The 14,100-nt window shown below is 42.4% G+C and overlaps 1 protein-coding gene across 1 annotated transcript; it reads left to right on the plus strand.

Moving 5' to 3' along the window:
• The first annotated feature begins 1,689 nt into the window (after nt 1-1,689).
• LOC121513215 (alpha-2Db adrenergic receptor-like) lies at nt 1,690-10,189 on the plus strand. The gene is made up of 2 exons (XM_041792816.1): nt 1,690-2,010; nt 9,077-10,189. The coding sequence occupies exons 1-2, from the start codon at nt 1,690-1,692 to the stop codon at nt 10,187-10,189; spliced, it is 1,434 nt and encodes a 477-aa protein (XP_041648750.1).
• The last annotated feature ends 3,911 nt before the right edge of the window (nt 10,190-14,100 follow it).

Here is a 14,100-nt window from a genome sequence, read left to right on the forward strand (position 1 = left end):
AGGAGATGGGATTGCTCCTCTTCCCACTGGTGTTTGAGGATCTCGATGGTCTCGTGAGCCTGGTCCTGATCTCTCTTGCTTTTTTGTCCCTCTTTTAACTGAGTCAGGAGGAACTGGTGTTTCTCTCGTTCCCACTGACATTTCTGCCTGAAGAGGCTTTCTTTGGCCTCCCTCAGAGCCTCCTCCATCTGTCCAGTCCTCTCCTGGTGTTCCTGGAGGAGACCGGACCGTTGGCCCTTCAATTGCTGTGTCTGCCTCTTCAGATCTTCTCTGGTCCTGGTCAGAGCAGCCTCCATGCCTCCCTCTCTCTCCCTCCCTCCCTCTCTCTCCCTCCCTCTCCCTCCCTCTCTCTCTCTGTCCCTCTTTCTCTCTCTCTCTCTCCCTCCCTCTCTCTCCCTCCCACTCTCTCTCTCTCTCTCTCTCTCCCTCCCTCTCTCTCTCTCTCTCTCTCTCTCTCTCTCCCTCCCTCCCTCTCTCTCTCTGTCCTTCTTTCTCTCTCTCTCTCCCTCCCTCTCTCTCTCTCTCTCTGTCCCTCTCTCTCTCTCGCCTCTCTCTCTTTCTCACTCCCTCTCTCCCTCCTCTCTCTCTCTCTCTCTCGCCCTCCCTCTCTCTCCCTCCCCCTCTCTCTCTCTCTGTCTCCCTCCCACTCTCCCTCCCTCTCTCTCTCTCTCTCTCCCTCCCGCTCTCTCTCCCTCCCTCCCTCTCTCTCTCTCTCTCTCCCTCCCTCTCTCTCCCCCTCCCTCCCTTTCTCTCTCTCTCTTTCTCCCTCCCTCCTCTCTCACCCCTCCTCTCTCTCTCTCTCTCTCTCTCTCACCTCTCCTCTCTCTCTCTCTCTCTCTCTCTCTCACCCCTCCTCCCTCCCTCTCTCTCTTTCTTTCTCACTCCTCCTCTCTCTCTCTCTCTCTCTCTCCCCTCCTCTCTCTCTCTCTCTCTCTCTCTCTCCCCTCTCTCTCTCTCTCTCTCTCTCCCCTCCTCTCTCTCGCTCTCTCTGTCTCTCTCCCCAGATCCTCTCTCTCTCTCTCTCTCTCCCCCTCTCACTCCCTCTCTCCCTCCCTCTCTCTCCCTCTCTCTCTCTCCCTCCGTCTCTCTTGCCTCTCTTCCAGCTGAGCATCCATGAACATCAGCACTGTCGTTCTGCTCAGCATTGGCTCGCATGCCAGTGAGGATCTCTCCTTTTCTCCGTCATGGTCTCTCCATCCAGCGGTTCCTCTCCAGCTGTGTGCCCCCATCGTCTCGTCTCCTCATCGATGTTTGCAGCAGTCTGACGGTACGCTGCATTCCAAACAGGTTTCCTCTCCCTCTCTCAGACAGATGCTGCCCCTGTTTCTGCTCCTTCCACTGGAAAGAAGTCTGTGACACAGTTCTTCAGCCTCTGGGCTCTAATGAGCTTATGGATGGATGTTTCAGGTTCCACTTTTTTAAGCCCACCTTGAATCATATAAATCTGTATGTGACTGTGGCAGCAGGAGAAGATGAGCCTCACTGGGATGAACTGGTGGAGAGATTCTTGTCTGGTTTTTTATCCTGAATCTCAGATTTTAAAGATGCTAAGGATTTCATTTGACGGTTTTGTTCAGTAACACTATTGACTCTGCTGGTTTTTGGACTTTCTGTGGTTCCTCTCTGCCGTCTCACAGATTCGGTTCATATGAATGCTCAGGGGGGACTGAAGATGGGATCCTAACCAGGATGGAGTTCGTGGATGTTTTCACCCCCGTTTTGGCCACCATGCCGGCCACCTCTCCTCCAAACTCCTCTCTGGAGAACCAGAACTCCTCCTCCAGCCCCAGGTCTCCTCCTCCTCTGCCGCACTCCCAGGTGGCATCTGTGTTCATCGTGCTGGTCGTCGCCATGATCATCCTGGGGACACTGGTGGGGAACGTGCTGGTGGTGGTGGCCGTGTTTACCAGTCGAGCCCTCAGGGCGCCTCAGAACCTCTTCCTGGTGTCTTTGGCTTCAGCAGACATACTGGTGGCCACGCTGGTCATCCCCTTCTCTTTAGCCAATGAGGTGAGCACGCCAGGTCACACGGCAGGATCAGTCCTTAAATGAGGTGCATAGAAAGTCTGGGGTAAAAACCAGATCTATGTTAGGGGAAACAGGCATCTTAGACAGGGCACCGTCTCTGAGAATAAGAGTGTCGTTGCACAAAACACAGAGACAGCTGTCAGAGAGGTTCATTAACACCATGGTTAACGATTCATTAATGCCGTGGTTAACGGTTCATTAACGCTGTGGTTAACGGTTCATTAATGCTGTGGTTAACGATTCATTAATGCCGTGGTTAATGGTTCATTAACGCTGTGGTGAACAGTTCATTAACGCTGTGGTGAACGGTTCATTAACGCTGTGGTTAACGGTTCATTAATGCTGTGGTTAACGATTCATTAATGCCGTGGTGAATGGTTCATTAACGCCATGGTTAACGATTCATTAACGCCGTGGTTAACGGTTCATTAACGCTGTGGTTAAAGGTTCATTAACGCCCTGGTAACGGTTCATTAACACTGTGGTTAAAGGTTCATTAACGCCCTGCTTAACGGTTCATTAACACTGTGGTTAAAGGTTCATTATTGCCCTGGTTAACGATTCATTAACGCCAAGGTTAACGGTTCCTTAACACTGTGGTTAAAGGTTCATTAACGCCCTGGTTAAGGTTCATTAACGCTGTGGTGAACGATTCATTAACGCCCTGGTAAACGGTTCGTTAATGCTGTGGTTAAAGATTCATTAACACCATGGCTAACAGTTCATTGATGCTGTGGTTAACAGTTCATTCATGCTGTGGTTAAAGATTCATTAACACCATGGCTAACAGTTCATTGATGCTGTGGTAAACAGTTCATTCACGCCGTGGTTAAAGGTTCATTAATGCCATGGTTTAGGGTTCATTAACACCATGGTTAACGATTCATTAACGCCGTGGTTAACGGTTCATTAACGCTGTGGTTAAAGGTTCATTAACGCCCTGGTAACGGTTCATTAACACTGTGGTTAAAGGTTCATTAACGCCCTGCTTAACGGTTCATTAACACTGTGGTTAAAGGTTCATTATTGCCCTGGTTAACGATTCATTAACGCCAAGGTTAACGGTTCCTTAACACTGTGGTTAAAGGTTCATTAACGCCCTGGTTAAGGTTCATTAACGCTGTGGTGAACGATTCATTAACGCTCTGGTAAACGGTTCATTAATGCTGTGGTTAAAGATTCATTAATGCCGTGGTTTAGGGTTCATTAACGTCATGGTTAACGGTTCATTAATGCTGTGGTTAACAGTTCATTAACGTTGTGGTTAAAGATTCATTAACACCATGGCTAACAGTTCATTGATGCTGTGGTTAACAGTTAATTAATGCCATGGTTAAAGATTAATTCACGCTGTGGTTAACAGATCATTAACACCATGGTTAAAGATTTATTTATGCCATGGTTAAAGGTTCATTGACACTGTGGTTAAAGATTCATTAACGCCGTTGTTAACTGTTCATTAACACTGTGGTTAAAGATTCATTAACACTGTGGTTAAAGATTCATTAACACTGTGGTTAAAGATTCATTAACGCTGTGGTTAAAGATTCATTAACACTGTGGTTAAAGATTCATTAACGCTGTGGTTAAAGATTCATTAACACTGTGGTTAAAGATTCATTAACACTGTGGTTAAAGATTCATTAACACTGTGGTTGAAAATTCATTAACACTGTGGTTAAAGATTCATTAACGCTGTGGTTAAAGATTCATTAACACTGTGGTTAAAGATTCATTAACACTGTGGTTAAAGATTCATTAACACTGTGGTTAGAACTTCATTAACACTGTGGTTAAAGATTCATTGACACTGTGGTTAAAGATTCATTAACACTGTGGTTAAAGATTCATTAACACTGTGGTTAAAGATTCATTAACACTGTGGTTAAAGATTCATTAACGCTGTGGTTAAAGATTCATTAACGCTGTGGTTAAAGATTCATTAACACTGTGGTTAAAGATTCATTAACACTGTGGTTAAAGATTCATTAACACTGTGGTTAAAACTTCATTAACACTGTGGTTAAAGATTCATTAACACTGCTGTTAAAACTTCATTAACACTTTGGTTAAAGATTCATTAACACTGTGGTTAAAACTTCATTAACACTGTCGTTAAAGATTCATTAACACTGTGGTTAAAGATTCATTAACACTGTGGTTAAAGATTCATTAACACTGTGGTTAAAACTTCATTAACACTGTGGTTAAAGATTCATTAACGCTGTGGTTAAAGATTCATTAACGCTGTGGTTAAAGATTCATTAATGCTGTGGTTAAAGATTCATTAACACTGTGGTTAAAACTTCATCAACACTGTGGTTAAAGATTCGTTAACACTGTGGTTAAAACTTCATTAACACTGTGGTTAAAGATTCATTAACGCTGTGGTTAAAGATTCATTAACACTGTGGTTAAAGATTCATTAACGCCGTGGTTAACGGTTCATTAACACTGTGGTTAAAGGTTCATTATTGCCCTGGTTAACGATTCATTAACGCCAAGGTTAACGGTTCCTTAACACTGTGGTTAAAGGTTCATTAACGCCCTGGTTAAGGTTCATTAACGCTGTGGTGAACGATTCATTAACGCCCTGGTAAACGGTTCGTTAATGCTGTGGTTAAAGATTCATTAACACCATGGCTAACAGTTCATTGATGCTGTGGTTAACAGTTCATTCATGCTGTGGTTAAAGATTCATTAACACCATGGCTAACAGTTCATTGATGCTGTGGTAAACAGTTCATTCACGCCGTGGTTAAAGGTTCATTAATGCCATGGTTTAGGGTTCATTAACACCATGGTTAACGATTCATTAACGCCCTGGTTAACGGTTCATTAACACTGTGGTTAAAGGTTCATTAACGCCCTGCTTAACGGTTCATTAACACTGTGGTTAAAGGTTCATTATTGCCCTGGTTAACGATTCATTAACGCCAAGGTTAACGGTTCCTTAACACTGTGGTTAAAGGTTCATTATTGCCCTGGTTAACGATTCATTAATGCCAAGGTTAACGGTTCCTTAACACTGTGGTTAAAGGTTCATTAACGCCCTGGTTAAGGTTCATTAACGCTGTGGTGAACGATTCATTAACGCCCTGGTAAACGGTTCGTTAATGCTGTGGTTAAAGATTCATTAACACCATGGCTAACAGTTCATTGATGCTGTGGTTAACAGTTCATTCATGCTGTGGTTAAAGATTCATTAACACCATGGCTAACAGTTCATTGATGCTGTGGTAAACAGTTCATTCACGCCGTGGTTAAAGGTTCATTAATGCCATGGTTTAGGGTTCATTAACACCATGGTTAACGATTCATTAACGCCCTGGTTAACGGTTCATTAACACTGTGGTTAAAGGTTCATTAACGCCCTGCTTAACGGTTCATTAACACTGTGGTTAAAGGTTCATTATTGCCCTGGTTAACGATTCATTAACGCCAAGGTTAACGGTTCCTTAACACTGTGGTTAAAGGTTCATTAACGCCCTGGTTAAGGCTCATTAACACTGTGGTTAAAGATTCATTAACGCCCTGGTAAACGGTTCATTAATGCTGTGGTTAAAGATTCATTAATGCCGTGGTTTAGGGTTCATTAACGTCATGGTCAACGGTTCATTAATGTTGTGGTTAACAGTTCATTAACGTTGTGGTTAAAGATTCATTAACACCATGGCTAACAGTTCATTGATGCTGTGGTTAACAGTTAATTAATGCCATGGTTAAAGATTAATTCACGCTGTGGTTAACAGATCATTAACACCATGGTTAAAGATTTATTTATGCCATGGTTAAAGGTTCATTGACACTGTGGTTAAGATTCATTAACGCCGTTGTTAACTGTTCATTAACGCTGTGGTTAAAGATTCATTAACACTGTGGTTAAAGATTCATTAACGCTGTGGTTAAAGATTCATTAACGCTGTGGTTAAAGATTCATTAACGCTGTGGTTAAAGATTCATTAACGCTGTGGTTAAAGATTCATTAACGCTGTGGTTAAAGATTCATTAACGCTGTGGTTAAAGATTCATTAACACTGTGGTTAAAGATTCATTAACGCTGTGGTTAAAGATTCATTAACACTGTGGTTAAAGATTCATTAACGCTGTGGTTAAAACTTCATTAACACTGTGGTTAAAGATTCATTAACACTGTGGTTAAAGATTCATTAACACTGTGGTTAAAACTTCATTAACACTGTGGTTAAAGATTCATTAACACTGTGGTTAAAGATTCATTAACGCTGTGGTTAAAGATTCATTAACGCTGTGGTTAAAGATTCATTAACACTGTGGTTAGAACTTCATTAACGCTGTGGTTAAAGATTCATTAACACTGTGGTTAAAGATTCATTAACACTGTGGTTAAAGATTCATTAACACTGTGGTTAAAGATTCATTAACACTGTGGTTAAAGATTCATTAACACTGTGGTTAAAACTTCATTAACACTGTGGTTAAAGATTCATTAACGCTGTGGTTAAAGATTCATTAACGCTGTGGTTAAAGATTCATTAACACTGTGGTTAAAGATTCATTAACACTGTGGTTAAAGATTCATTAACACTGTGGTTAAAACTTCATTAACACTGTGGTTAAAGATTCATTAACACTGTGGTTAAAGATTCATTAACGCTGTGGTTAAAGATTCATTAACACTGTGGTTAAAGATTCATTAACACTGTGGTTAGAACTTCATTAACGCTGTGGTTAAAGATTCATTAACACTGTGGTTAAAGATTCATTAACACTGTGGTTAAAGATTCATTAACGCTGTGGTTAAAGATTCATTAGCACTGTGGTTAAAGATTCATTAACACTGTGGTTAAAACTTCATTAACACTGTGGTTAAATATTCATTAACACTGTGGTTAAAACTCCATTAACACTGTGGTTAAAGATTCATTAACACTGTGGTTAAAACTTCATTAACACTGTGGTTAAAGATTCATTAACGCTGTGGTTAAAGATTCATTAGCACTGTGGTTAAAGATTCATTAACACTGTGGTTAAAACTTCATTAACACTGTGGTTAAAGATTCATTAACGCTGTGGTTAAAGATTCATTAGCACTGTGGTTAAAGATTCATTAACACTGTGGTTAAAGATTCATTAACACTGTGGTTAACGGTTCATTAACACTGTGGTTAAAGGTTCATTAACACTGTGGTTAAAACTTCATTAACACTGTGGTTAAAGATTCATTAACACTGTGGTTAAAGATTCATTAACACTGTGGTTAAATATTCATTAACACTGTGGTTAAAACTTCATTAACACTGTGGTTAAATATTCATTAACACTGTGGTTAAAACTTCATTAACACTGTGGTTAAAGATTCATTAACGCTGTGGTTAAAGATTCATTAGCACTGTGGTTAAAGATTCATTAACACTGTGGTTAAAGATTCATTAACACTGTGGTTAAAGATTCATTAACACTGTGGTTAAAGATTCATTAACACTGTGGTTAAAGATTCATTAACACTGTGGTTAAAACTTCTTTAACACTGTGGTTAAAGATTCATTAACGCTGTGGTTAAAGATTCATTAACGCTGTGGTTAAAGATTCATTAACACTGTGGTTAAAGATTCATTAACGCTGTGGTTAAAGATTCATTAACACTGTGGTTAAAGATTCATTAACACTGTGGTTAAAGATTCATTAACGCCGTCTTTAACAGTTCATTACAACTTTTTACACCCAGAGAATGGACCCTGATAAACCCAGAGAATGGACCCTGATAAACCCAGAGAATGGACCCTGATAAACCCAGAGTGGATCTATCATCATGACCTCACTGTTCTAATATGATAAAGAATACAATTTTTGTACAGTCAGATAAAGTTCATGGTGATTTTTATTCCTGTTAAAGACAGAAACTTACGGCGTTAACCTACGGCTACACACTTGGCCCTAATGGTGCCATCCAGTGGTTAGTAGTAAAAATTGCTCATTTACGGTGACAGTGATATATGATTTGCAGATTTGGCTTGAAAAAATCAAAAATGAGCAAAAATGCATATTGTTGTGCAGTTTAATACCAGACACATCAGCAGAACAAAAAATGGTTGTAGAACTCCAAAACAGAATGCTGGGAATGTAACTAAGGGTTAAATAATAATGGAAACATCTATGGAGTTTCCTCTAGTGCCAAATATGCTAATATGTCTGATATTTGGTGGCAAACTAAGATCCCATGATATGATACCAAACCCGATATCATAAAGTAAAGTCTCTTTCTGTTGGAGGATCAGTAATTGTGGTTCTAATGGTTTTAATGGGACATTTTTGGTCCCCAACAGCCTGAGTGGTACAAAAAGTCTACAGAGATTATTATTGACCTGTTAGAGGGTCTGATAGTAAAATTTCAACATTCTACTGAAAAACAATGTCAGAAATGTCTGTAGTGAGCCTTAACACAGAATAATCAACGATGAAAACAGAAAAGGACCAAAGATGGCCTCAACAGTCTGCCAGGGTTAATAATCATCAGCATTCAATAACAAAATGCGTCTAAAGTGATGCAGCTAGCTACAGTCCTCTCTTTGAAACCCCACACCAACACTGGGGTCCAGAGTCTGGCCTGAGGACCGTCCTCAAAGTTAACGACCATTAGACGTCATACCTGCTCTGTGAATAAACTTTAGATTTCAGTTTCATGTTTCACTCAAACCCAGCTCAAACTCTGAGACTGAGGCTCATACAGCCTCCAACAGTAGGATCTATAATCCAGACCTGTCTATCTGTGGTCCCCCCTCCTCACCTGCTTTAGGGATGTTTGATTTTAGGTTTAGCTCATGGTGTCTGCAGCAGACCTGCTTTAATCTGAGCAGGTAAAGACACCTGTCAATAATACACTCCTACAGATCAGCCAATAGAAATGATCAAAATAACAGGGACAGTTCCAACCTATGAACGTGGAATCTAGATGTTTAGTGGTAAAATGTGACCTGATCAACAGTAAATCCACAAGTTTACATCCTGGGGGGTTTGGGACTCTTTAACCATTCCTTATATGGTGTTTCCTGCTCTCTCCTTCCTCCAGGTAATGGGCTACTGGTACTTTGGCACCACCTGGTGCTCCTTCTACCTGGCTCTGGACATCCTCTTCTGCACCTCCTCCATCGTGCACCTCTGCGCCATCAGTCTGGACCGTTACTGGTCAGTGACTAAAGCCGTCAGCTACAACCGTAAAAGGACCCCGAAACGGATCAAAGCCATGATCAGCATCGTGTGGCTCATCTCCATCATCATCTCATCACCGCCGCTCCTCATGACGCAGCAGGAGGGCGCTCTGGAGCTGGAGGAGAACAAAGAGTCAAGTCATCAGGAGTGTCTCCTCATCAACCAGACTTGGTACATCCTGTCCTCCTGCCTGGTGTCCTTCTTTGCCCCCGGCATCATCATGATCCTGGTCTACTGTAAGATCTACCGCGTGGCCAAGCAGCGAGCTTCCACCGTCTTTGTGGCCAGGAACATGATGGAGCGGCAGCCGTCGCAGTCAGAGACATGCTTCGCCGCCAGGACCTTCCACAGGAAAGGGGCCGTCTGTGACAGATCGCCGTACGAGCTGGCAACCCCGCCCCCTGCCGACAGACTCAGCTCGTCTAATGTGGAAAGCAGCAGCAGTCGGAGAGGTGAGCTGGAGGACATCCACCTGGAGGAGAAGGACAGTGACGCTAAAAGCTCCTCCTCATCCTTCACCTCTGCTCTACGCTTCCCCCGGAGAGCAGGGGGAGGAGCCAAAACCGAGGAGAAGAGGGAGGTGGAGGCGGACAGACTGCAGCTGCCGCCCCCATCCTGCGCCTCCATATCCTGGGCTTCCTCCGACCTCCTCCTCCCGTCACCACTACCCCTCCGCAGCCGCCGGGCGTCACTGTCCCGGCAGAAGGTGGCTCAGATGAGGGAGAAGCGCTTCACCTTCGTGCTGGCCGTGGTCATGGGCGTGTTTGTCCTCTGCTGGTTCCCCTTCTTCTTCACATATAGCCTCCACGCCGTCTGCAGGGAGAAATGCGTCATCCCCGACTCGCTGTTCAACCTCTTCTTCTGGTTCGGGTACTGCAACAGCTGCCTGAACCCCATCATCTACACCGTGTTCAACCGGGACTTTAGGAGGGCCTTCAAGAAGATCCTGTTTGAGACTCACAGAGCCACGTGACACTGAGCATGTGCAAGCGTGTCTGAATGCTGCTTTTCACTGTGCTGTCACAGCGACATTAAAGGGCTCGTCATACGCTCTGAGTGTTGATTCCTTATTAAACTGCAGCTCATGGTTTACATGACCCTGTTTCTGCTCTCTGGGCCGGGCTGTGGTCAGAGTCCTACAGGATCAATCAGGGAGGTTTTTACCCTCAGACAGACCGATTAACCCCTCCTTTATACTGACATGTGGTTATGGAGGAAGCCAACCAATCAGCTAACAGGATAGCAGTCATACATCCATCAGCTTCACAATAAATATGCAGTCAGATCTTCTTGGCAGTTTGAAGTACATTCATTCACTCAAAGCTGGTGAAGGTGCAGAAACAAAGGACATCTTCATGCAGCAGCAGAGAAGTGCAGACGGGGGGCAGGTAGTGATTTCTGCATAACTCAGGGCTGAAAGGCCATGTTTAGAGCTGTTTATGACTGCGCCAAGTGTAAGAAGTGTGGGAATAAAAACCATTCATAATCCTTAAGCTGCTCTGAAGTCCTGAAAGTAGTCAAATATTCAGCAAACAGAAGTTTAAAAGATAAACTCACAGAGAAACGGCAGCAGGCTGGAATTAAAATCCTCCCTCTAAAGCACTGATCATCAACTGGCGGCCCAGGGGCCAAATCAGGCCCCTCAAAGCTTCCTGTCTGGCCCCCAAAAGATCACTAAATTCAGAAAAGGAGGAAAAGAAGATGTGGTGGTTTTAAGAGTATCTTTTGGCTTTGAATGTCTGCAGCTGTCAAATCCACCCCCAGAACAATTAATATTCAAACAGTTTTAGGATGACTTCACATTTGATGTTTTTACAGAAATCCACTTGCCAGCCATTATTAGTAAATATTAAAAATGTGTTAAAACTGGCAAAATGTCCACATAAAATGGTGAAAAGGGGTCAGACAGTGGCAAATAAAAGGGGCAAAAAGTAAATCAAAAATGGCTGAAACGTGTTAAAAATGGTGACCAAAGTAATGAAAAGTGGCAAAAAGAGGCAAAAATGGAAAAAGGAGGGCTAAGAAAGGCAAGAAAAGTGGTTAAAAAGAGTTAAAGAATGGCAAAAAAGTTGGGTTACAGAGGCAAAAATGGTCAAAAAGTATCAAAAATGGGTTTAAAGTGTCAAAAAGGTGAAAAATAGCCAATGGGAAAGTAGTAAAACTGCAGGGAAGTGGGTTAAAGAGAGATTAAATAGCAAAAATGGGTTAAACGTGGCAAAAAATGTTGCAGAAATGGAGCAGTGAAGTTGTGAAAAGTGTTAAATATGAGTTCACATTGGTGCTAAATCAGAATTCTGAGGGCCAGTTCTCTGGGATTTTCAGGAGCCAATCCTGTTGTCAGGTCTGTCTCCTGGTCTACAGCGTTACATATTGGGATAGATCTCACTGGTAACGCCTCAAAATGTCCTGTGTTTTGAAAGAAAATACTAACACTAATAAAATAATTTGTTAATCAGGACAAAATATAGATTTAATTTTTCTTTATTTGGAAGTCCGTCCCCCGGAGACTCTGTCAAGAATAAATCTGGCCCTTGTGCAGATGGACTTGATGAGCCCTGGTCCAAGGCCTGGGTGAACTGGTCCTGTACGATCTGTTTTCACAAAGCAGTGGAGTTTGGTTCAGTCCACTTGTGTCCTGGATTAGCTCTTTAATGATCCAGTCCAGGCTCTCTTATAGTGACAGGAAAGGCTGGTTCACGAACGGCTCATCATTTCATGCTCTCTCACCCCACCAGGTTTACACCTCTGATAGAACGCCACCGTTTACATACGATACGCGACTAAATGTGTTAAAGGGGGTCAGCCAGCCCCTTGGCTCAGTCCTAGACTTCTCTAGACCCTTGTCTCCCTTCATCTTGCTACCTGTGTAGTAGGACTGAGTAACTGTGATCTGGATCGCCTCCTCTCCAGATCAGTTCAACTTTGGTAAAAATCACTTTTTCATGAAGGAAAAGAAACGCCAGTAATATATTAACCCATTGTTCTCTGACTGGGAACCAGCCTATCAGCTTCAAGCTTTTAGAGATGGATCAGACTGATGACAGACATGGAATCTGGGCAGTACATCATCTTTGAAAGGTTTAAAGGGGACATATTATGCAAAAATCACTTTTTCAGGCTTTTCTAGCTGATGCTGATTTGTGCCCCTGGCCTGTCCACAACCCCCTCAAGTACCAGAAACATCCATCCCCTCCCCTCTCTTTCTCCACCTTTCAGATAATGTGTGCTGAAACAAGCAGATGTTCCCCTCATGATGTCATGTGGGGAGTTAGCCCCGCCCCTAGGTTCAGTTGGCCTTCCCTGCTCACAAGAAAGTTCTTCCCTCCTCTCCTGATCCTCCTCTCGATCAGGAGAGCCACATCCATTTCATGAAAGAGGCGGGGTCAGACAGCACAGTAACATTTAAAGCACAGGGCTGAAACAGAGGAGTTTTTAGACATGCAGAAATCAACATGAGTGTTTCCTCTTCAACAAACTTCACAGGCATGCTTTAGGGCCTCTGAGACCAGTATAAACTAGTCTTAAAGGGGTAAAATATATCACCTTTAAGCCTCCAGGTCAGGACTTGACCCAGGAGAAACTGATGGTTTAGCAGAAGAGAGGAGGGCCATGCTGTGATCAGCTGTGGGTGAGGGGCAGCCAGCCTTAGATGAAACCTGAACATGTTTATTTGTCAGGTCAGAGAGGCTCATAATGATGCTGGGGTAGCTGATGGATGCTGATGAAGATGGTTTAGTGAAGGCCTCACACGGGGCACCAATAACGTTAAGACTTGATCTGTTGTTGTTATCATTAAAATATGAAAAATCAGCATTTCTGTCAGACATACCGATCACTAAATAAAGTCATTCATCTGGATTTATGAACAAGAGCTGGAGCAACCACTCTAAAACCATTATACACCCTCTACAAACAATCACTGACAACTCTGGATAAAAAACCAAGGAACCACCATTAACCCTCTGGTGTCCTACAGATTACTGCCTCATTTTCCTCCTAGTGTGCAGAAATGCACAGGGGAGTTATTACTGTAAATAAAAAAGTTATATTAGTTTATTTTTAATTGTTTATTTTTTTCTTGTTTCATCACCTTGTGCCATTAACAAAAATACCAAATGCTCAATAACTGTCAATCTTTTAACCCTTTAACTGCCATGTTTGTAATGTAAACAAACACAATTTTTGATGAAAACACACAAATTGATTATTCTGCAGATACTACACTGAAAGTGAATAACGTATTCATGGCTGACTGCAGCCTGGCATATGTCATTGATTAGTAGCATCATTGGTTAAAATACATTATTAGTTTTTCTGTGAGGTCAGTTTTTCTAAAATACTCATGTTTTTCACCCTTCTGCACAAAAAATGCACACCTTTAAATCATGCTATAAATATCATACATTTAAAACTGTTTTACTGTTATTAATTATATTTTTCTGATTTAAGGTCAGCCCTAACCATAAATGTCAAATACTCATTCATTTTAATTTTTAACCCTTTAAATGCCATGTTTCATTGATGTCGCTGCATTTTTAGATGCAAAACACACAAAAAGTAATTTTTTGCAAGTAACTACATGAAAATGAGAGAACTTATTTTCTGATGATTGCACAGACACACTCACAGACTCACACACTGATCTGCACTGAAACAAAACCTCAGAGAGTGAGTGTGAAGGGGAGCAGAGGGCAGTATAACACTGAACTCTGGTGGAGAAAACATGGATTTCCTGCCCTCGCCCATATATGGTAAAAGTGACGTCACAGGGTAAAAATACGGTCCAGGTGCAAATGTAAAGCCCCAACTCTCAAATAAAGCCCAGAAACCAGAACATGCATGATTCATGCTTTAATGGTGCATGGATCTAAAGACAGCAGGGAT

The sequence above is a fragment of the Cheilinus undulatus genome, linkage group 1, assembly GCF_018320785.1.
Source record: "Cheilinus undulatus linkage group 1, ASM1832078v1, whole genome shotgun sequence".
NCBI lineage: Eukaryota > Metazoa > Chordata > Actinopteri > Labriformes > Labridae > Cheilinus > Cheilinus undulatus.

What these genes read in the sequence shown, in the direction of transcription:
- LOC121513215 (XM_041792816.1), top strand. Translation starts at nt 1,690, where the DNA reads ATGGAGTTCGTGGATGTTTTCACCCCCGTTTTGGCCACCATGCCGGCC. An exon ending in CCTTCTCTTTAGCCAATGAG is followed by an intron (nt 2,011 to 9,076) that starts GTGAGCACGCCA and finishes TCCTTCCTCCAG; the next exon opens with GTAATGGGCTACTGGTACTT.